The 25,488-nt window shown below is 38.7% G+C and overlaps 1 protein-coding gene across 6 annotated transcripts in view; it reads left to right on the top strand.

The window, feature by feature from the left end:
• Positions 1-25,488, top strand: part of PC (pyruvate carboxylase) — a 318,614-nt gene that overhangs the window by 254,747 nt on the left and 38,379 nt on the right. For all 6 annotated transcript variants that reach the window (XM_072423070.1, XM_072423066.1, XM_072423072.1 and 3 more), the window contains 6 exons: positions 104-248; positions 5,093-5,182; positions 18,735-18,956; positions 21,059-21,215; positions 22,623-22,863; positions 23,976-24,225. In XM_072423070.1, coding sequence (XP_072279171.1) covers positions 104-248; positions 5,093-5,182; positions 18,735-18,956; positions 21,059-21,215; positions 22,623-22,863; positions 23,976-24,225 — 1,105 coding nt within the window. The remainder of the gene's footprint in view (positions 1-103; positions 249-5,092; positions 5,183-18,734; positions 18,957-21,058; positions 21,216-22,622; positions 22,864-23,975; positions 24,226-25,488) is intronic.

The following is a 25,488-nucleotide window of genomic DNA, read 5'->3' as shown; positions in this document are numbered from 1 at the left end:
ATGTACTTAAAATCATTTGGTATTTATATGTAATCTATACAGTGAGGTCACATTGTGTGAGTTTTCTTTTATTTACCTATGTTTGTCTTTTTTTTCTCCCCAGACAAATATTCCTTTCTTACAAAATGTTCTTAACAATCATCAATTCCTTCATGGTACAGTGGACACCCAATTTATTGATGAGAACCCTGATCTCTTCAACCTGAGGCCTGTACAGAACAGAGCGCAAAAGCTGTTACACTACTTAGGTAAGTCAATCTTGCTAATATTTGTTTCTGGTATGTAATCTACAAGTGCACTAAAGACTACATTTCGATAGGTGGTAGCACAAGTTAGTGGTTAAGTCAAAATAGTATAATTTTAATTAAAGTAGTACTTCATAGGTGTTCTAGTTTAAATCATAAAAGGTAAAGAACAACTCCAATTAGAACTGATTTTTTTAGTTTAATAGTTTTGTTAGTGTAGAAATTCATCCTTTTGCCAGGTTTTCTCTACTAAAAAGGAGACTAAGTGGGAAGATGTATACCCATAGTACCTTAAACATACCCAAGTTCCTTAAAGATGACAACACTCTATATTTAGGTATATGAATTATAACATCTTAGAAACAGGGAAATAAAGGGTATCATGCATATAATCGAAAATGAGTAATATATATTTTGATCAGAGAAGACTTTGGGTGTCCAGGTAGATCTTGACCTAATGTAAGAATGCAGCGCATAGTTTGCAGCTTTTGGAGCAGGAAAGATATTTTCTTCTATCAATAGATATGTTGACTTGAGATAAACATACAATATAATTACACAACTCCTATAAAAAACATTAGTGGGACCTGATCTTTAATATGTAGTTCAGTTTGGGCACTATTTCTTATTTCAGCCATAACCTCCAGCGACTGACTGACTACTTTTTTGGGGTTGGGAAGGACTTTTTTAATCTGTTAAAGGGGAATTTTGCCTACCTCTAAATCAGCTGCATGTTTAAGTTTCCGAGTTTGCAAAATTGTATTTATTTATTTTTTAATAACTTTTGTTTTGGTTGATGAACATGTCCTGTTTTAACCCATCTGGATTGGCTTGCTTCGCTACATTACTTGTTTAACAATATGTTTGCCTTGTTTTCATTTCACAAAATTTTAATCACTGCCTTACATTATTTTGCCTAGCCCCCCTGCCCCCCCAGGTACATGGTTATTGCTTCTTCGGTATCTGGTTCATTAGCTGTGAACTTACCAACTTCCATTCCAGCAAACTGCCACCATTCCTTGCATACTACACATCATTGCTTGAAGTAATTCTCAGGAAGTACATGCTCAGTTCAACTCTCTGCTGTCTCTTTCTCTCTGGAGAAGAAAAAAATGTAAATAGACTGCTTTTTGATTAATTTTGGCTTACATTAGCAAAAATATTCAGGTTATGCTTTTTTCACCATCACAAATGGGTTTCAAACAACCTTCTACAATGTTAGAATAAATGGTTCTCCTGCTGTATGCCACAGTTTTAAGTGAACTGTTAGCAAAAGGTCAGAAACTAATTGTTTCTCTGGTTCCACTGTTATCCCCAAATTAGAAATATTCCATTTTTTTTGGGCTACTTTGTGATGAAAGTAGACACGTAAATGGCTTTTCCATGTTTATTGAATGGCTTTTTGGGTTATATGTTTCTGTTGGTTCCCAAGGAGTCAGTTTCCATGCTTTGCATCAATGTTTTTGTTAACAATCACAAAATAGGCTTTGTGATGCTTTGTGTCATTGTAAGAAAGCTTTTTTACCTTCGTTTAGTGGAGCACATGGTTCTTTTCATCTTAATTTCATTTTAACTTTTCAGGGTTTACTTTATTGTTCCTTAAGCCTTACTCAGGAGCCATAGGGGTATTAAGGAGAAAGGAAATATAGGGGCTTCAAGGCTGCTTTTCAAGTGTTATATTTTAGAAAGATTGTTACAAGCGATAATATACATCAAAATATAGATATGTATATCGATCTCCCATTGTATAATTATGGCATCGATGTTGCTGGGCTAAACATAGATTACCTATTCTAGGACATATATGCTTTGTTACAGTGTAATCAACTGGGAATACAGCAGTCTATTAGATCACTGGTAAGGAAGATGAAAAAATATCCCTGGTGTGTGATAAAATTTGCACAGGTCATCCCCAAGGGATATGATGTAAATAGTGCTGGTAATAATGCTGGGATCCAGGGTATATTGATAGCATAAATATCAGTGTCTTTCCCATACTCAGGAGGAGAGAGGGACAGTGTTGATGCTCTATGGATCCATCAAAGTGCAATAAAAAAATGTAAAAGCAGAATGCAAAAAAAAAACCAACACTTTCAACCCACATTCCTTTCAACACCCTGTGGTTAGAATTCTAAACAAGATACAATCTTTTTTTGTTTGCTAGAAATAAAATTGGCCATTGGCACTGTCACAGTGTTGCAAGGCAGGACAGTGGACCCTCTGTGTCATCAGTTCAGTTGGCAGAGACGTGCACAGGCGCAGAGGCTTAGCAGCTGCCTGGTCTTCACCCGAGCCTCTAGAGTTAAGGGTGTTGGGCTGTACCCATTTCCATAACATCTAACTGGGAAGAGTCAGGCTGGGAGAAGTTGGCAGTTTGTAATGTCAGGTGTCAGTAACGCTCACTGGGACTCAGCCCAGGGATCCCAAAACCAACAACACTGTATCTGGTTTATCTACACCAGATACCTATCTCGTGATCTGTGTTACATGCACTTGCAGAGAGAGACAACAAAAGCTACTAAGCTAACAGGAAAATTTATTGCAGCACACATCACATATATTACACACAATGTTCCCATATGATTATCATGCAGTGCAAACCACTGATTATCCACTGATTATCATGCAAACCACTATGAGAAGCACATATGAATGTCTGGAGTTAACGACTATACACTGCTCTTAGCAAATCAAATCGATACATGACAATTGCTAGCTCATTTTGACCAAACCTCCTTGTTATATTATATTATGAAAAAAAACTTGAAAATTTTAGTGTGAGAGTATATTTTGTATATTACCAGCTGCTTTCTTTCCCATGACCCATCAGGACATAACAGCCATAACTTATCAGGTTACTCCCACCCTAACCTAGTGTGGGAAAGAGCACATGTACAAACCAGACAGTGTACACAAATTCACCTGTACATCTACAACACATGTATTCCATGCTTTTGTGTCTTTGACTTGCTAAAAAGAATAACTCTTAGATGGCTCTCCAGTGGAATAACCAAAAGGCCTCACCATTCTTGCTACAAGCGTCTTGTCTATAAAAGACTCACCAGCTACCTGAACACCAGCTCTCCCCTTGATCCTCTCTAGTCTGGCTTTCAAAATGCCCATTGCACTGTAACAGCTGAAACACTGAAATCCGATGGCAACTTTTCCCTCCTTCCTCTCCTTGATCTTTTTTCTGCTTTTGACACTTTTAATCATCCCCTTCTAATCCAAATCATGTGCTCCATTTGTATCGATGACACTGCTTATGGTTTGCTTCCTACCTGTCTGACCGGTCCTTTCAAGTTTCTTTCAATGGTAATACCTCTTCTCCCACTCCCCTCCCTGTTTGTGTTCCCCAAGGGTCAGTTCTTGGACCGCTTCTCTATTCTCTGTACACCTCATCTCTTGGTAGTCTCCTATGCTTCTTTGGTTTACTGTACCATCTGTATGCTGATGACACTCAAATCTATCTGTCCACCCCTGATTTTTATCCCTTAGTCCTAGATAAGGGCTCATGCTGCCTGTTAGCCATCTCATCATTGATGGCTGACAGATTTCTGAAACTCAACCTGGATAAAACAGAACTCATCATCCCCCCTCCCTCCTCACATTTGAAATTTTCCCCTGACATATTTCTAACTGTTAACAACACTGTTATTCGTCCCTCCCCTCAGCCACTTTGTCTTAGCATCACCTTCGATTCTGCCCTTTCATTTACCCCTCATATTCAGAACATTTCCAGGTCCTGTCACTTTCACCTGCGCAACATCTCCAAAATCCTCCCCTACCTGTTCCATGACCACCAAACTCTTTGTACACGCTCTTATCATCTCTTGTCTGGACTACTATAACATCCTCCTCTCTGGTATTCCACTAACCCAACTCTCTTTTCTGCTGAATCTCTTTGTACTTCTCTTCATTGGCTTCCATTTCACCTTAGAATCAAATTCAAGCTCCTTTGCTTTGCTTTCAAATCCCTCCACAATTTTTGTCCCACTTACCTTTCTGACCTGATAACAAATACTCCCCTAGCTGCTCTCTTCGCTCCTCCAATGACTTACTACTGACTTCCACACACATAACCCCATCACACGCATGGCTCCAAGACTTTTCTAGAGCTGCCCTGACTCTCTGGAATGGTCTTCCTCATCCTATTTGGCTTTTTCCTACTTTCTGCACATTTAAAAGAGCACTCAAAACCCATTTTGTCAAACTTGCCTATCCCTCTTCTTCTGTCTTTTGAAACCCTCACTATTTCCCACCACTACATATCTCGCCTTCTATTGTGTGTTACTTCCCCCAACTCCTAGATTTTAAGCTCTTCCGGGCAGGGTCCTCTCCTCCTCCTGTGTCACTGTCTGTATCTGTCTGTCTTTTGCAACCACTATTTAATGTACAGCGCTGCGTAATATGTTGGCGCTATATAAATCCTGTGTAATAATAATATTAGTTAATTACATATATGAAAAAATATCAACATTTTAAACCTATAAAAGATTTAAATTATCAGTTTGATAGAGGCAGGTAAATACATAGTTTTTTGATACACAGTTTACATAAATTGAATAGTTTCACTTAATACATATTTATCATATATAGGATCGTTTTACTTGATAACGCGTTTCAGACTCTTCTATGCGGTGGTTTAAATTTTATTGTATCCTATTGTGGTATAATAACTTAATCTAAAAACCCTGATCTTTGGTGCTACATTTTTTATAATGTAAATTTATGTTTATTAGCTTATATACAGTTATATCATTATATTATGTAAGTAATGCATATTTATCTGTTTTGAAAAAATGTGAAAACACTGTAATTCACTAAACTAATTTGTTATTTTCTAGGTCACGTAATGGTGAATGGTCCAACTACACCCATTCCTGTTAAGGCTAAGCCATCTTCTGTCGATCCTGTCGTGCCTCCTGTGCCAATAAGTATGCTTTTTGCTCTATTTTATTGTATTATTGTTTTATGCAGTTAAGTTAATTAACAATTCAATCTCAGTTAATTTTAATTCCCTGTTTGTGCCACCATCTGAGAGATTCCACTTTATTTCTGTCTGTGTCAACACAGGATTTAAAAGGAAATTTCTGCAATGTGTTGAACAGCAATGAAATCCTCACAAAAGTAAAACACACACTGAGCTAAAACTAATATAAACTAAACTAACTAAACTAAGGAGTTAATTTTAAGTAGGGGCTGCATTAACTTTCTTTTTGCAGGCTTCTTTTACCTGGCGATTCTTTTACTGTCCTACTAGTAATAATGCATACACATCATATCTATGGAGGAGAAGCATTGTCAACCAGGAGGGTTTTTTTAGCAAAATTTTTTATATATATTACTTAAAACAGTAACAGGGATATATTGCTTAAAACAGTAAATACACAGTCAATAGTTCTCTTAATCCCAACATGTTTTGCCTAACTGGCTTCCTCAGGGGAGCTTGAGACGAGTAACTAGTATCAATATAAGGGTACACAGAATTTCAAAATTAACCTCAATACCAACAAATATGTACATAATAATCATAAAATAACCATGCATCTGATGAGTGGAATAGTACAAAAGGTGAGAGTTGGTTGCTGAAGTGTTGGTTTTCAGTATGGATGGAAGGAAGATTTATAAATCTAGGTTTATGAAATATGTAGATGGTATCATAAAATGTTTACTAGGGGGAAATAGATGCATGCTTAAGAATGCTTAGCAAGGACGTCTGTGTTGCAGGAATTTATATTTCAGGGTATATTAACAAGGTGGCAATATAGGGTATATTAACAAGGAGTTTCTGAATGAGAAAACAATAATAAAACCTTTTTTAAGTATTGCTAATAGTGAAGATATTTAGCGTGAAAGATAGGTTTGTTCTATTGGAATACTTACTTAAAAAACTTAAACATACTTTGTATGGTAGTTGTAATATATATTGGACTGCAGCATGCAGGAAAAAGATCTTTCACTCATCAGCTAAAGAAGTACATAGGAATATTATTTGTTTAAACAAATGTTAAGCAAATTCTTACGTAAAGCAATAATCTGCTTTAATTCAGAGTGGAGAGAACACAGTCTAACTCGTGGTGGGAAAGGAGGCCCAGCTCGCGGGCTGAGCTGTCATCCTAAGTAAAGCCTGTCAGCAGGGTTGCAGGATGTGTGTGGTATTGCACGTGCAACAACACATGGTCATTGCGGATGACATCACTGGATCCTCCCACCTGTCAGAATAGTCGTTTCCTGCCCCCCACCCCCATTCTGGCAAAGTGGCAGCTCTGTCCCTATACAGTACTACCTAGACCGGGGTCCTATGAGATAATCTCACCCTCAGAATGCTTACTATCAGCTCATTGGCCATGTACAATGATGTCACAATCAGCTGTGCCTGTTTCGTCTGAGCGCGCATCTCCTATCTTTTCCATCGGGATTGTGCTTCAGTATGAGCTCAGCGAGAGTGGGCATGTTCTATAGACTTCGGTAATCAGCTGTGCTACTCCCTGCCTACCTTGTACTGTGAAATAATCCTACCCCTCGTACACTAGCAGCAACATGACAGCTGTGTCTGTGTCCATGCGGCTTTTATTACCCCCAATGAATAATCCTTCATATCTCCTGCACCGATTGCTGTAAAAACGTGTTATTTTTGGGGTACACAGGGCACCCTGAGAGCTGATAATCTAATTTGAGCCCCCTAAACTTAAGTTGCCAGATATAGGGTCTCAAACCTAAAATCCCAATAATATTATTATTATTATTATTAATAAACAGGATTTATATAGCGCCAACATATTACGCAATGCTGTACATTAAATAGGGATTGCAAATGACAGACTAATACAGACAGTGATATAGGAGGAGAGGACCCTGCCCCGAAAAGCTTACAATCTAGTAGGTGGGGAATTTCACACACAATAGGATGGGAGATATGTAGTGGTGGGAAGTAGTGATGGTTTCAAAAGACAGAGGAAGATGGGTTAGGCAAGTTTGAAAAAATGGGTTTTGAGCGCTCTTTTAAATGAGCAGAAAGTAGGAAAAAGTCGAATAGGACGAGGAAGACCATTCCAGAGAGTTGGGGCAGCTCTAGAGAAGTCTTGTATCTGTGCGTGTGATGAGGTTATGAGTGAGGAAGTCATCAGTAGGTCATTGGAGGAGCGGAGCGAGCGGCAGGGGGAGTATTTTTTTACCAGGTCTGAAATGTAAGTGGGACAATACCTGTGTCGGGATTTGAAGGCAAAGCAAAGGAGCTTGAATTTGATTCTAAGGTGAAATGGAAGCCAGTGGAGAGAACTACAAAGAGATGCAGCGGAAGAGGAGAAAAGAGAGGAGAGAAGGATGGATGAGTCTGGCTGCAGCATTCATGATAGATTGTAGAGGAGAGAGTCGGGTTAGTGGAATACCAGAGAGAAGGATGTTACAGTAGTCCAGACGAGAGATGATAAGAGCAGGAGTTTGGTGGTCTCAGGGGACAGGTAGGGGCGTATTTTGGCGATGTTGCGTAGGTGAAAGTGACAGGACCTGGGAATGTTCAGTATATGGGGGGTAAATGAGAGGGCCGAGTCAAAGGTGACACCAAGACAACGTGTCTGAAGGGAGGGCCGAATAACAGTGTTGTTAACAGTTAGATATATATCAGGGGGAGATTGAGAATTTGAGGGGGGGATGATGATGAGTTCTGTTTTATCCAGGTTGAGATTCAGGGGTCAGACGTCCATGATGAGATGGCTGACAGGCAGGTCAGGGGTGGAGAGATAGATTTGAGTGTCATCAGCATACAGATGGTACTGTAAGCCAAAGGAGGATATGAGACTGCCAAGAGAGAACCGGTCCAATAACTGACCCTTGGGGAACACCAACAGGGAGGAGAGTGGGTGAGGAGGAGTTACCATTGAAAAAAACTTAAAAGGTGCAGTCAGACAGACTGGAAGCAAACCAAGAGAGAGCCGTGTCACTGATACCAATTGAGCGCAGTGATCAACAGTGACAAAAGCAGAGGAAAGATCAAGGAGAAGGAGCAGGGAAAAGTTGCCTTGAGACTTAGCTCTGATGAGGTCATTGGCCACTTTAGTATGCGCTGTTTTAGTGGAATGGGCAGCTCGAAAACCAGACTGGAGGGGGTCAAGGAGAGAATGGGTGAGTCTTTTGTAGACAAGGCGTTCAAGAAGTTTGAAGACATATGGGAGAAGGGAGATAGGATGGTTAGAGCAGGGGCCAGGGTGGAGGAATGGGCACGAAGTAGATCAGAGGGAATTGGGTCAAGTGGACAGGTAGTAGACAGAGATGATGAGAGAAGAGTTAAGACTTTGTACACAGTAACAGGGCTGAGGGAGGCCAGTGATGATTTACAGGTGGAAGGGGTGGGTATGGTTGGAGTGGCCCGGAGAGCAGAGACATCATGTCTGATTTTGTCTATTTTATCTCTAAAGTAGGTGGCAATGTCTTGGGCAGAGAAGGATGTTGTGGGGGGAGCAGGTGTGGGGTTTAGGAGGGAGTCGATTGTAGAGAAGAGGAATACGAATCGGGGATCTTTTCTCAATAAAGTGGACATGAAGTAGAAAAAAAAATTACACTTTTACTTGTGCACATCCATGACGTATGCTGATGTATTTGTCCCAAAAAAAATAAAAAAAAATAGGTGTCAATCTCACTGTGCATGTGTGAGATCGCCATGTTTCTTTTTTCAGTGGCAGGAAAAGTCCCTCCTGCTCATGCCTATTTTCAGAGCCCAAGTCTCTGGATTTGTGATTTGCGTATCCCAGGAGGCTCTGCACTCCCATTAAGTCTTAACCACCACGGCGGTAATGACAGAATAGGAGGGGCTTTGCTCGTTTTTTTGTTTTTTTTTTTTAAAAAAGGGGCATTTCATTAAAAAGCAAAAACAACAAAAAAAGTACAATTACAAAGTAGCTTATGGAAAGAGGTACAATATTTGAATATTATACTTTAAACAGATGGAGAATCTTCTCCTCCTAACAACTTTTATAACAAAGATACAGTAATATAAGCAAACTATTAAAGTTATATATATTGTTTGCTTAGTTAACAGAGAACATGAAAAGAAAAGCATTACAGAACAAAAATGAATTAACAAACATTTTATCGGAACCTGAGTGAAAAAAAAAAGTATGTATGCAAGGTAGTGTGTATGCAAGTCCTGGGTATGGTATTGGTCATATCCAACCATTAGTAAGAAAAGGGTATTTGGGAGAGGGAGGAAAGAGAAAGGATCTGGGATAGAAGGGCACAGAAATAGAGAGCCTTTTATTGAGTGATGTCCTGACCAGGAATTTCTAGGATTCAACCGGATAAAATATCAGAGAAATTACGTTGGTATGTATGTGTGTTACGGAAATGTGTCCAACATGCCCATGTGGAATAGAATTGTGTCATACCATCTTTTGAGGAATAAATAAGTTCTTCCATCTCCACTTTCTTATCTATCTTTGTCAGACAATCTTTAAATCTCCTCTTTTTGGAAGGAGTATGTGAAGATTTCCATCTCAATGATCAGCTTAGCTGCATCCAGAATATGGAAAAGCATCTTTTTTTTATACTTGTTAGGCTGGGAGACATTATGATGCAGAAGGATCTGTGCAGGGGTTAGCTGTTGTGTTTCACCTGTGATAACCGGAATGAGGTCCTGCACTGTACAGAACTTTTGAATTTTAGGACAGTCCCACCATATATGTAAAATTGAGCAACTTATGCACCACATCGCCAACAGGTTTTATCACAATTGGGACTGATTTTAATAATTGTTGTAGGAACTCTATACCATCTTGTATGTATCTTAAAGTTTTTTCCTGAATATTTACATTTGGAGACCTCCTTACAGTGAGCAAGTTGATGTTTTCCTAGTTTTGGTCTGTAAGTTGAATATTTAAATCTTTCTCCAATTTGTTCTGTATATGGGATTGCCTAAACCCTGGAGGATCAGCTAGTTCTTTATAAATTGTAGATATGACATGTCTAACTGGTGAAGGTGATTAGCACAATTTTTCAAAAGTGGTGGTGTGTCTGCAAACCATTGGTCTCGTTTTGGAGCTGTTAAGAAATAGTTGCACTTGGAAATATGCCCACCGTGGGAATGATGAGTTTCCTGTTACGTCGCTCAAGGACTGTCGGTCTCAGAAAATGGTTCTGTCAAAAAAGTGTAGAGCTGTTATGTGCCTATTTGCTTGCCACTGTTTAAGGTACTCTGGAGATTGGCCTGGAACAAAATCAGGGTTGTTCCATATAGGGGACAATGGTCTCAGTATTGTAGATATTGGCGACACACTAGCCCAAAAATAGATAATGAACTGCCAATCAAAGGATGTTCTTTTAGAGTAGGGTTTAGTTGTTTGGGATCTACCCAAGGAAAGTACTGTAGTTCACAGTGTAAAGGACAGTTCAATATTGACCTAGTGTTTGGTATTCTTTTGCGCATTCCAGTCTATTATTCGCGATAAATGGCAGGCACAGTAATATTTTTGTATATCTGGCACCTATGCCCCCATGTTGTTTTGGTGCTGCGAAGAGACGGAATGCGACTCTGGGTATCTTCTCGCCCCAAAGAAAGGAACGAAAGGAAGACAACAAGCTTTTGAAAAATGCCTTTGGCAAATGAATGGGAATTGTCTGCAATAGATATAATACGTGTTGGGTCACTTTTATTTTCGAAATCGCAGCCCTTCCAAACCAAGAAAAGACAGATTTGTCCCACTTACAAAGGTCTACTGTGATTCGATATATTAGAGGGGGAAAATTTAAATGATATAATGAGTCTAATTTGAGCGACAACTGAATTCAATGCTTTTCCATTGAAAGGGAAATTTCCGTTTTTCATAGATCTGTCTTATCACCACTTTTAGCAAAATATTTAGGGCTTATGATTTCGCATTAATAATTTAGAAAAAGGATATGATATAAATATGATCTAGAATTGGTAGGAGGGCCGATAGGGATGTTTGCGGGTGAGAAAAGATAAAGAGAATGTCATCTGCCAAAACAGTGAGTTCATACTCTTTCTCCTTTTACTTTAGTCAACCCTTCTATATAAAATAAAAATTATGGTGATGGGCTATTTCAAGACCAGGGTCCCCCTAGGGCCACTTCCACTTCCCAAAAAAAACCTAAAAAATTTACAACAATAGCCAGATTTGATTATTCTCACACGTGTCAATAAAAGCTCCATCTATAACTAACTGAAAAAAAGTGTTTCCCACTGGCTCCCACATTTTCAGTTGGCAATTCCCTCTGTTCTAGAAAAGGTAATTGGCCAGCTATGTGTAACAGGCACCATGCCAGCCACTCTCTGGCTCTCGCACCACAGCGTCTGCAGATTTGACTCCAGGCGGCAGTGAGCGGTACCGACACTGAGACTGCTCTGCTGGTTCCTTACACAAAGTACACCATTCAACAGTCTCATCAAGAAAAAAGACCTGAGCATTCAGAATTATCCTTCCTGGAGGTGCCTGGTTTGTTCTTTACCCATATTAGGGAATTCTCTTTATTGATTTACTTCAGGGTCTTACTTGGGTAACTTGGTTGTTAAGTCTAGAGCCTTGTGAATGTCTTTGTAGAGTGGGCTAGTTATGATACGCCTTTATTCTTCAGTATTGTCACTCTATATATTGATCCTGCTGTTAGTTATACTACCAAATTTACTGTTGCCTATTCTCCAGCGTGGTAGTCACTGCATGCTTCATCTATCTCTGGATGATTCCCCTGTTATTTATAGTATTTTGAGGATGGAGTACACCTAGAGACACACCACAGGTGGGTAGGGACCCCCTTGCCCACCACCTTTTGCACTTCTGTTTAATAATGATTTAAATGTATAGGTTTTTGTTTGTTTTTGCTGTTGCTCAGTTTCTTTTCGAGACCTTTTTTCTTTGCTATGTCCAAAACACCTTCCCCTTGTCTGCTCTTACACCCCCTTGATACCCCAGGTCACACACAGCCCTTGGACAATGCATAGCACTGGGGATACACTAGCGGGCACCTCTCTAATGAAACGCTCCAAGTCCTTCAGCTACTTTTTTGCCCATATGGCTGATGTGATTTGCATACAAGAGACCCACGTCTCCATTCTCCTCTGCCCACGGTACTTCCACGCCTACGGTCCACATTGCTAAGGCTCTAATTAAATACAGAGGAATTCCTATTGGTTACTGCAAATTTATGGTTGTTTCTTGATTCTTATAGGCAGCCTTAATAAAACAAAGGTGACACTTGTCCCCTATTACACCTCTAATGAAAACCAGGTTCTCTTTTTCATGCATCTTATGCACTTACTGAACAAGCATGCACAGAGCACCCTCATTTTGTGCAGGGACACTAATGTCTCCTTAATGCCGTGGCTGGGAAAAAAAATCTACACTCTCCGTCTACATACCACAGAAAGACAGCTTCCTCTTGTGCACTTCCAGATCTCTTCCGCACTGAGATGTTGGCAGTAGGGATGAGCGAGAAAGCCTCTGACAGTTTCGCGAAAATTTCCTCGAACTTGGGGGAACTCGGGGAATCGATTTTGCGAATGCCATTAAAGTCAATGGGCCGACTTTAAACATTAATCACAAGGCCCCTGTACATGTTAGAACCACCAAATTTGCTAGGTAAGTGTAGGAGAACAGTGAAAACAAGTAAAAAATAGTAAACTTCCAAAAGACTTTGTGGTTTTCCAGAAAATTGCAGGCAAATTGACAGCAGGCAAATGGGAATTTTGCGTGATGTACTGCGTCTAGAATGCATCACAAACATTAGGACATTGAGAAAGTGTGAACTCAACCCACTAGCAACAGTCTCTGCCATCAAAACAGCAGGAAAACGCGTTATTTAATGTAGGCACCCCTATTGAAATTACATAGCTGCATAATATCTTAACGCTATATAAATCCTGTTTATTAATAATATTAATTGCTAGCTGGCATCATGACCTGGATGACGTGTTAGGAATGACACCCATAAAGTTGTGGACAAGTAGTGCAGTGACAATAGGTAAGACAGAGGACCAGAGACGGAGTGTGGGCCAGCGAGAGCAGTAGCAATGTGTGGCCTCTGGTCAGCTATCGCCAGGAAGACATTGGTAAGAGTCATAGAGATCTGGGTGTAGTGCATCGTCAATGCCACCCATAAGTGTACAGTTTTAGTGAATGGAATACTGACAGGCGGCAGCAACAGCAGGAGGAGGAGGCGATGGGCCCTGAGAAGGAGTGGGGACAGCATTGCTAACTGGCATCTAGAGCTGGGTGTAGTGCATCATCAATGTCACCCAGAAGTGTGTAGTACAATTTTAAGTGAATGGAGTACTAACAGGCGGCAGCAACAGCAGGAGGAGGAGGCGGTGGGCCCTGAGAAAGAGTGGGGGCAGTATTGGTAACTGGGATCTAGAGCTAGGTGTAATCCATCGTCAAAAATTTAACTGTACCAAAACGGTCTTCTTTGGTAAATAGGAACAGGTAACAAACACTAAAATATCTGTATTGGGGCTCCCCGTTGTTTGCAAATCACACAGCAGAAGCTGCAGAAGGCTGACATTTATTTGCATTAATTTCATTACCATTTCAATATGGACTCCACTTATGGTGAAAGTTTTCTGAGCTGTATTAATGGGAAGACTATCAAAATTACACCCATTATTGGAAGATTGCAAGGAGTTTTACTTGGTGTTCATGCAGATCACACTGTTCTCCTGATTAAAGTCAAGGATTTGAAGACTGGTGAAGCTGTGCGAGGAGCAATGCTGTTTTTTGGGCAAAATGTTCTAAATGTGGAATCAGTAGAAGACTCAAGAAGCCAAGAGGTTGAAAGAGAGACAATAGAAGAAATATTCTCCAGTACCAAAAGGTCTTGAGTTTGGGAGCTTCTGGCCTAAACATATGTCGCACAAGAAATCATGTTTACCTCTTTGACATCCTCACCTAATTGACAACCGCATGGGACCAGGGGTCTTTAAACATGTTCTCCAAGTGGTGCTTGAAGACAAAGGCATCCTAAAAGTCACCCACGACTGTCGTTGGCTAGGAGATATTTTTTCTCACCAGTGTGGTGTGTTTTTGAATAATGTTTTTGATACACAGGTGGGTGATATGTACTTGTTTTCCATGGAGACTGGTGGTTTTCATCCTCATCGAATATCTACTGTGAAGGAATGTTTGACTAGATATCTAAGTATGCCGTCTGCACAAGTACATTTCTTGAATATCAAACAAACATTGATGGAGCAAAATCTTAATATGTGTTCCGACCTTCCATTGTCTGCTACTTTGCTGAAAGTGTTGGCTCTGGAAGTATCGCACCTCCTAGATTTGCATCAAGCTATGTTGGATGGCATGCTCGCTGACTTTACATTGTTAGTTGACAGCTATCCTAATGCTCCTCGCCTAGAAAAAGCAGATGCTTTAGCAGTGACTGAGAACTTGTGCTCTGAGCTTGCCAAAGAAAGAGAAGAGAAAAGGCTTTCAAATAATATGATGTTACCAGCCATGGATTCCTTGTGAGATAAGAATAAACAAAGCCATGATTTCTAAATGGGTCATTCCTAAAATAAGATTGGTACTAGGAGACGCCTTAGCACATACACACTTTTTGTCCTCTTTGTTTTGAGAACCACAGAACAATAATATATTTGGTTCTCTCATGTATCAGCTTACTGGTAGGATTCATAACAAATATTTAACATTGGTAAATAAGAGAACTACTGTAATATTGATACAGTTGTATGTCTGTTTAAATACTTCATAAAGTCTTGGATAGAGTTTATATGTTGTTTTTTTTTATTAGTACATTTATAAGTGGGGAAAATAAGCACAGAACAACTCAATGTGCCTCTACTCTATTTTTGGGTTTCAGCATAGTCTGGTAAAATGTATCATTGTAAAAATTATAGCTACTTTGGTTTCTTTATTTCAACTGTTTCAAATATTGGGCATTTTGTACAATACTGTAAATTTGTCAATTTCCAAATAAATTGCTAATGTAGTTACAAAAAAAATATCTATTTATGTGAAAGTAGGCCAAAAATTTCAGTGTAGCAAACAGCCTTTGGTAAATAGTAACAGGGATCAAACACTGAAATATCTGTATTTTTATTTTTTTTTGTAGTAGGACAGAATTTTTTCTGTACCAAACGGGCTTTTTTGGTAAAGAGCAAGAGGTATCAAACACTGAAATACCTGTATTTTTTTGTAGTAGGACAGAATTTTTTTTTAACAAACGGTCTTCTTTGGTAAAATAGCAAGAGGTATCAAACAATGAAATATATGTATTTTTTTGTGTGATCAGAATAAAATATGTTTATTTTTTTTTATAGAAAAACAGAAATTTTGCTGGCTTTTTTTTATAGATAGCAAGTGGGATCAGAATAAAATATCTGTATTTTTTGAGAGAAATACAGAAATTTTTCTGGCGTTTTTGATAGATAGCAAGTGCTATCAAAATAAAATATCTGTATTTTTTGGGAGAAATACAGAAATGTTTCTGGCTTTGTGGATTTATAGCAAGTGCTATCACAGGTAAATATATGTATTTTTTTTGAGAGAAATAGAGAATTTTTTCCGGCTTTGTGGATATATAGCAAGTGCTATCACAGTTAAATATCTGTATTTTTTGAGAGAAATACAGAAATTTTAATGGCTTTTTGGATAGCTTGCAAGAGGTATCAGACTGAAATATGTATGTTTTTTTGTACAGTAGGACAGAAATGTCTTTGCCTTTTTTGAAAAATAGCAACAGGTAGCAACTTTAACTGTACAATCTGTATATTTCAAGATATACAGAAGGCTCCTAACCTGCCCTGTGCACAATACACAATGGCTTTTGTGATAGATATGTGATAGATTGCAAGAGGTATCAGACTGAGGTATCTCTTTGTGTGGAGTAGCACAGGAATGTTTTTGCCTTTTTGGGTAAATAGCAAAAGCTAGCAAGAAAAACTGCACAATACGTATATTTCTAGATATAAGGAAGGCTCCTAACCTGTCCTTGTCACAGTGCACTTCTTTCCCTGCTTTCCTCCCTCACACAGAACAGAAGATGAAGTGACTAACCCCTCCCTCCTTCCCTGTATATATACCTATTCTGAGATCTCTGCTGATTGGTGCTGCTGGGCCTTGCTGTGCATCCTAGGAGCAAATGATCCCAGCCACGCCATTCCTGCTGGAAATAGTGGGCGTTCCTGCCCCCCTGCATTTCCCTGGCGAGAACACGATCTCATGGCAAATCACAAGGCCGTTCTCGCTTAAAAGTTTGGTAAGCGAGAACTGCCCGATTCGCCACAAGATTGAATCTAATAATCTTGCTCGCTCATCCCTAGTTGGCAGGTGTATGGAGGTAGATGCACCCATTTAAACAGTTTTACACACACATTTCTCATGGCTTCCTTAGACCAGAATTGTTTCAGTGGTCTCCTAATGACCCCACAGTGTATCAAAAGATCCAGGCAACACTCTTTGAATTTTTTTCTTTGAATCAAGCTTCTGGGGTCTCTTATTGACTCCCTCTTGAGCAACTCCATTGTGCAAAGATCCAGGCAGCACTCTCTGAAAAGTTTTCTCTGAATTGAGCTTCTGGGGTCTCGTCTGAGACCCCTTGAGCATCACACAAAACAAGTTATCATGGGCCAACTCATCTAAATCGCATCTCATATTAAAAATCAATGAACAGCTGAAATCAGAATATGTGTGTCACACTTACCTCCTCCTTACTAAATTGCAGGCCTCTCTCTCCTGCGCATGTGGGCAGTTCTGACTCTGGATGTGCCTGCACTCCTAAGTTTTATTAGTTTCGCCCATCCTGACGGCCAATACCTGTTGTTTAATTCAGTGCTTTTCCCTATCCAACTTCTGTGTTAACCCTTTGTTTCCCAGCTAGTTCTCTTGTGCCGTTTCTGTGTTCCACTGTGTCTGTGGTTATCCCTGTATTACCTGTGCCTCCTGTGTTCCCTGTGTTTGCGGTTGCCCCCATTACACCAGTCCCAATTTCCTGGATCTCTGGTATTTGACCCCTGGCTTGTGACCTGACCTATCTTGCTTTTCCCCTCTCTTGACCTCGACCCCAGCCTTCCTTGACAATTCTCCTGTCTAGTGATTTTGTCCCGTGTATCATCCTGCCCACCCTGGTGTGTCCAAGGACCGCAACCTGGCAGTATAACATCCTCACCACTAGAGGCTCTGGAGAAGACCTGGTTACTGCTTAGACTCTGCGCCTTGGCTCTACTCTGGGCTCACTCCTGTGCCAGCTATAGCATCCCCTAGAGGCCCCATCCCCCCAAGCATGACAATGCAGGCCTGCACAACCCATGCAGCCTCCCAACTGGGCAGCCCTCTCAGACTTGGACATTTGTTTTTTGTCTAGCTTCTTTGGAACCTAAGCACAAATTTGTTGATGTTTTGTTGAATGTGTTGCACTTGATTCATTTCATGTTCAATGTTTTTATTGTTCTACTTTTCTACTTTTTTTTAATAAGTGAAGTGATTGTAATCTAATATCAAAATAAAGCAACAAAAACTGGACAGGGGGGTAACAGCAAGCCATGTATAGCAATTTGCTAGTGCCCTTGTCACTTCCAGTGCGGTACAGTAGCATGAGGCAGTACCTGCAGCCCACTCTGGTTGCATCAGTAGTTCAAATCTTCTAGGATGGCACATTCTCAAGTGGAGCAGATACCAGAAGATGGGCTTTTACACAAAGAGAGCTGTATAGGGCTCAAGAAGGCCCATAACCCATCAGCAGGACTGGTATCTCTGTCTTTGTGTGAGGAGGAACAAAAGGAACCCTTCAAGAAAAATAAAAGATTGCATCCTGCAGGCCATTTACATGCCTACTATGATGGTGGAATGTGTGCACAACCTCCTGTAGAGGGACTGAGTTCACAGCCCAATTGGCATTTGCCAGAAAACATAAGAATTGGAAGGTTCACCAATTCTACCTGGTTTGGGAGTGGGTCCGTGGCAGTCTGGGGGAACATAACCTTAGAGGGTTGCACAGACATCCAAAATCTAGCTAGTAGTGCCCTGACTGCTGTTAGGTACTAGGATAAAATACTTAGATCCTTTGTCAGACCTTATGCTGGTGCTGAGCAATGCCTGGTCTAATGTGGCCAGAGTCTATAGGTAACTCCTAAATTACAAAGGCATTGACTGGCTCATAAGTGTTCCACCTGACCTGAATTTGATAGAAACCCTCTGGGACATGACGTTCTTGAGAGTGCATGAAGGCACGTGGGGGCCATACATACTACTGAGCCACATTGAGTTGTGATAAACTTCACCTAATTTTAAGTGTGATTTTAAAACCATGGTGAGTTAATGAATTTGGTTTCCATTGACCATTCTTACATAATTTTGTTCTCAATGAGTTACACAATGTATATTAATAAAGCTTTTTAACTTGAATATTTTGGTATTGAAAATCTAATATGTGATTTTAATTTATCCTATTTTTTGAGCTGTATTTATCAAGTTGGCTGTTTAGGAGTGTTTTTTTTCTTTTAATTTACTATTTTATATGCTTTAGGTGAGCCACCTCCTGGATTTAGGGACATTCTGCTTCGAGAAGGTCCAGAGGGGTTTGCCAAGGCTGTACGCAATCACCGTGGGCTTCTCCTCATGGATACAACCTTCAGAGATGCCCACCAATCTCTTCTTGCCACCCGTGTTCGTACTCATGACCTGAAAAAGATTTCTCCTTTTGTCTCACACAACTTTAGTAATCTTTTCAGTCTAGAAAACTGGGGAGGTAAGACATACAAATGACAATATATCCTTAGGTTACCAATTAGCCATTTGTTTTTCCATAACCTTATAATATGTTACTGGACTTGGCAATTGTTCTGGATAAACTATCAAGTTAAAACTGTTTGATTAGTGAATGTTTTGTTAAGTGTATCAACTTCACTTATGGCATTGCAAACTGTAGAGATTACAGTGCATTAACACCTGATATAGAGACACATTTTCTGAAAGTGTACCTGCAAAATACTTTTAGATTTACAAAATGATTTACCTATTTAAAAAGATGTTTTGTTTTTGTTGTCCAAAAAAAAAAATTTAGTCAATTTTTTTAGTTATTTCGATTTTTATTATATATAAACATACAAGACCAAATATACATAACACCTTTGCAAAAAATATTTTTTACAAAACTACAAATTCTTTTTACTCCCTCTCCCCTTATGTGCATACATAGTGCAACAATTTTTCTTCTCTTTTCATCAACAACCAAAGTGAATGTCATTTAGATGTTTTTCACATTAAACAATCAGCACAGCTTAATAGGAATGTCACAGTGGTAAGCTATCAAACATATATCTACACAAAACCCACATTAAATAACACCAAGACTACAGCTAACTAAAGCAAAATGCCCAGGTATGGCTATGAGACGCCAACCTTCTACACTAATTCTGACCACTATTATAAAGGTAATGAATACTATCCTTAAACAAAATACAGGAGGCCCAAGTGTCACTAAACCTTGAAGACGTATCTTGGAAATCATGATACCCCTCCTCCATCCTGCACACCTCATCCACTAATTGGAACCAGCCTTTCACTGAAGCTTCCCTTGGGTCCCTCCAATACCGTGGTATCTGTGCTTTAGCTGCATTAGGGAGGAATGGTATCAAATGAACGCTTTGTACCTGCCCTGTGGAAGTTCAATACAATGGAAAAGAACATACCAGGAAGTAAACTCCAAGTTGACTCCTGAAATCATTTCAATATTTGGTATAATGTTTTTTCAATAGTTTACAATCATAGGGCAGTACCATCATATATGCGACAATGTACCCTGCTGTCCACACCTTCTCCAACAAAGTGGCACTTACAGATGTCTTAAGTCTTAGATGTGCTAAGCTTAAAATAACCTTTTTCTGAGACTAGAGAGAGTACTATTTAATTTATTTTCCCACTTAGCCAGATACTCAGGGAATTGTAGGCCATTAAGAGTAATTAAATACTTTACTAATAAATTACTGAAGTCCTGGAACAAAATAGGAGTGTCCAGTAATAGGGAGTGAGGGAGAATTATATTGCCACACCTGTTGTTTATGCAATGAATCCGAACACCTAAGGGTGATAATATTAAGAGGTGATGTATCCGGACCTAAGGCTCTAAATTGTTTTGGTAACCAAATAATTGTACCTAAATTAGTTGTACAAAGGTCAAATTCTAAATTAAACCAACCCCTAGAAGATCCGTCATATTTCCAATTGAGTACCCGATTTATGATAGTAGCCCTATAATACTGTTTAAAATCTGGTAATCCCAACCCTCCCTTGCTTTAGGACTAAAGAGTATTTTCCAAGAGATCCTAGCTCTCAAGGGATACCAAATAAATGAAGTAACCATTTTATTAAGGCATATTCAAAAAGAGGATGGTTGATGACTGTATAGGTAAAAAAAAACACAATTAATTGTTACTAAATTTTTCAATCCAATCCAAACTCCAATCCAAATTATTATAGAATTTTTTTTTATTTGATTTTGTTTAAGATCAGATCATGGGGTCTCTGCAGTGTGCGTTGGGTTTAGGTCAGGTTTATCTACACGTTATATTGCTGCAGGTCTCCTGAGTCATTCTTGCGCCCACATTTAGAAGCATTGCCTATATGGAAACATTTCTGATTAATTTGCTTATATATAAAGTTGTTCTATACAGTTTCTTTACTATATTTACCATATTTAAGCTAAGCTTATTGCTTTTATTATTTTATTGGAACAACACGTTATTTTAGGTTTGAAGTTCCCAGTTTTTGATATTTTTAATATAGAGTAGAAAATTGTTTAACTGTCATAGTTTTGTTGTGGTTTTTCAGTATTTTGGTCTTCTTCCAAAGGTGCTACTTTTGATGTTGCCATGCGCTTTCTTTATGAATGTCCTTGGAGACGTCTTCAAGAGTTGAGGGAGCTTATTCCTAACATTCCTTTCCAGATGTTACTGAGAGGTGCTAATGCTGTAGGATATACAAACTACCCTGATAATGCTGTGTTCAAGTAAGTAACAGAAGTGAAAATGTATGTATGTGCTGTTTTGCTGTTTTAGTTAAAATACAGCCATCACTTTTATATCAGTTAAGATTTAATCAAACAGCATTAAAATGGTATTAAAGTATACTGTAAAAAAAAAATTTGGTTAATGTTCAGGTAGGCTGAAAGTCCTGCAAATTAAAGCACTGCCTTTTTAAAATGAAACTGTTTCTGTAAGAAATGTGTTGCCTGGGGGCCATGGATCCTGTTCCTTCTTTAAAGCTCCCGACTCCACATTACTTCTACCGCAATGAACTAAGGGAACTCACATATGTTGTTCTGCACTGCTAGAAATAGTGCTAGTTTTTTTTAGTCTGTTCTGGTGTGTTTGTAACCTATGTGCTACATGGGTTACATAAAAGATTTAACAAAAAACACCATAACACACAGTGTGAATGGGCTCTTAGTCTTGGAATATTTGTCTTCAATGCAAAATTTACCCTCACCTCTTGCTCTGGTGACAGCTCTAGAATGTTGGATTTTTCCTGTCTAAAGCTACATACACATGTCCGATAATAATTGCTAGAGACAATCTGATGTCCGTGGACATTGTTTATAAATCCGCCACGGCGGTTTGATGAATGGCTGATCTGGAACTACCACTGTTAAATCCTGTTGAGGAGAGGACAATGAGTTGCTGCTCACTTTATCCTTAGCCTTCTCCTATCTATAGAACAGAATGGTGCTGTATATACAGCACTCATTGGTTCATCTGTCACAAATGCTCTGACATTGGAAGTCTGTACAGGCTTTAGTGATAATGTTGACCAGAACATCTAAACGTTGTCTTCCTGAAAGATACACAGACAGCAATAACAAACAAAGTCTAAGCTATCAGTCACTAACTTTAAGCAAATATGCAGTTCAAGTATTTCAACTACACTGACTTTCCTGATATGCACACTAGTTCTGGTTGAGTCATTCAGTGAGTATTAAAGTGAAGTACGACAGGCAAGTAACTAGCATTAGGGTGAAAACAATTCCAGCCTATTTCTCCTAGAAAAGGTTTACTTTAAATAAATAGTCTTTACATTATTTTTTTACAGTAATCAAATAGCGAGTTAGACAATAGCGGGATTTTTTCAGAATCAACAAACTTTTTTTTTTTTTTTAAATGATTAAATGTGCATGGATTTATTGTCTTGTATTGTCTGTATTGTTCTTTTATTACAACAGCTGATTATGATTAGGTCTATATTGTTTCAGAAAGTAAGGGCTAGATATTTATTGGTAGTGGTATGGTTAATACGTCCATAACGCAATGACGGCTTTCATACTTATTTTGGTAGAATATTTAATGCATGACAGGTATAATTTAAAAAGTGGAAAAAAATGTTGTTAGTGTACTAACTGTTTGGGGATTTTTTTTTTAAGGTTTTGTGAAGTGGCAAAAGAGAATGGCATGGATATTTTTAGAGTATTTGACTCTTTAAATTACCTACCAAATATGATCTTGGGAATGGAGGCAGCAGGCCAAGCTGGTGGTGTGGTAGAGGCTGCCATTTCCTACACTGGTGATGTGGCAGACCCCAGTCGTACTAAATACACATTGGACTACTATGTGAATTTGTCTGAAGAGCTTGTGAAAGCAGGAACCCACATTTTGTGCATAAAGGTATAACAGTAGTAATTAATATTTGGGCTATTCTGCTTTAGTTACACAGTTTTTATGTGTTTTGTATAATTTTGTTATCTACTTTGATTACAGTAGACCCTTGCCTAAAGAAACGGTATTGCATAAATTTATAATGTCTCATTTTACTTATATATTTTCTTACAAAGGATGCAAATATTTATTTTTCACAGCGTTACTTTTTTGCCAATTGGGGTACAGTAATAGTAACATTAATCGATTTAATAGATTTAAGACTTGTATTGACTGAATTGGAATATTTTAGTGGGTGTTTCCTATATTCTGTATAATGAACTGGCATGTGCAGGTGTATTAAAATATATCTATAGAATAAGGAAAGGTTAAAACCAATGATGACAGATTTTTGAGGGGATGTCATATGGGCACAACAACAATAATCTATAACTGAATATAAGGTGTACACAACAGTTATTTCAATCCTTTCAATTAAACTGTTTTAACTCAAACAGCATGTTTTCACCCTAACAGCATGGTATGTTAAATAGTATTAATTGCTACATTTAGTAATGATCATTTAAAAAGGAGCAGGTCATTAATTAGGGAAATAGAAGCCCTGGTACTATTGGGTAAAAGGGGAAATTCTATGTTGTCAGTGGTTCCTGGGGGAAAATGACTATATCATTGTTCAGTGAGAGGAATAACGCCCTAATATAGCAGTCCAAAAAGAAATTGGGTTGATGAAAAGTGGTAGGATGAATACTTAACATACTGTCCACAGGAAGAAAACATCCTTAACACTAGTGGTCAGTAGGAGGAACAATGAGCATGATTTATTAAAGCTCTCCAAGGCTGGAGAGGATACACTTTTATCAGTGAAGCTGGGTGATCCAGCAAACCTGGAATTGATTCCTTCAAGGTCATTTGCTTCCAAATTTTTTGAATCCTGGGCCAGATCCAGTCATCAGGGAGCAATGTGTTGGTTTGTTTAACTTTAGCAAGCAATGACAGCAGTTTTTAGGGATAAAGCCTGCAGTGTATTCTAATACCCAGTGCCAGTAGGTTTACTCTTTGCTTACCAATCTTTAAATTTTAATTGTTTTTCTTTTTCTTTATAAATGAATACTTTTTTTTAGGATATGGCAGGACTATTGAAACCTAAAGCCTCAGATATGCTAATCCGAGCTCTTAGAGACAAGTTCCCAGACATCCCAATCCATGTACATACCCATGATACGGCTGGGGCAGGTGTGGCCTCCATGCTGGCTTGTGCAGAAGCTGGAGCTGATATTGTTGATGTGGCAGTTGACTCTATGTCAGGAATGACTTCTCAGCCTAGTATGGGAGCTATAGTGGCTTGTGCAAAGGGCACATCACTTGACACAGGTAACTGTTTGTACTGTTAAAAATGTTTTACTTATTTTGTTATATATTGTTATTTTAAAGTTAATACTTTCTTATGCTGGGTCTACATGGACGTTTTTAAAACACATGTAAACGTTCCTACTGCATTTTAATGCGGTTTTATGCACTATTATTAGAGTTTTTATTAGCGTTCACACAGGCGCCAATAAAAAACTGACTGAATCTACTTAAGTTAAACACATGTTTTTATTGATTCTTGTGTCCTCCTGTGTGGGAGTATTACCCCTTAACATCTCTCTTGATACACTTTAAAGAGGAAATAAGGGGTGATTTTTGGGAACACATAGGTTGAAAACAGAGAAAGCAACATACACATGTCAGAGTTTCTAACCCTTACCTACTTAATCCTAAAAAAGTTCTACTTTAAAACTGAGCTACAGGCAGATATAAATTATGGAAATTAATATAGCATTGTTTTTTAGTTCAACGCATCAGTCATGCTGCAATGTTAATAGCAGGACACAAACCTAGGTAGAAAAAAAAGCTTACAGACTGTTTCTCCTTTCACTATCTATCCACTTAGGAGGAACCAAACCCTTAAGTTTTACCTAATTGTGTCTTATGCTTTGCTACATGGGTCTGTGCCTTGTAATTCCGAGAACTGGGTAGACATAGCTAGCAATCCTTATATATCAATACATCATCTGTTTTGCTTTTTGCCTGGAGTAATAGGTATGAATCTAAATTAAATGTTGTGTTAACTTTATTTTTTCATATTATTAATAGCTTTAATATTCCAAAAACATGTAGTTATTTAGGTTATTTGGCTTCCCCCAAATTGACCTTAGAATGTGTTAATCTCATATGACTATGGTAGGGACATTAGATTGTGAGCCCCTTTGAGGGGGATGGTTGGTGACTTTACTAATGGACTTTTGTAAAGTACTGCGTAATATGTTGGTGCTATATAAATACTGGATAAGAATAATATTTTAAAAAATATATTATATGTCTGTATAGTTATGAAATATGGTAGGGTATCAATAGCATCATATATATTTAATGTAAATTCAGTTCCAGATGTGATATGTTTTTGTAAGGAATATGCCACACGTATTGGCTATAACTTTGGCAAGTTATCTGAGCTTTAAAAGCAACACAATGCACAACACAAGTGTTCCATGTACCATGGGAGTTCTACCTCTTAAGCAGTGATTAGCAGCTGGCATCATATTTAGTTTAAAAAGCCTGAAATGTGGCAAGGTTGAGCTGCATGCTGTGTGT

Source organism: Pyxicephalus adspersus, chromosome 9, assembly GCF_032062135.1.
Source record: "Pyxicephalus adspersus chromosome 9, UCB_Pads_2.0, whole genome shotgun sequence".
In the NCBI taxonomy this organism is placed as follows: Eukaryota; Metazoa; Chordata; class Amphibia; order Anura; family Pyxicephalidae; genus Pyxicephalus; species Pyxicephalus adspersus.
This window is presented reverse-complemented; position numbering and strand designations above follow the sequence as displayed.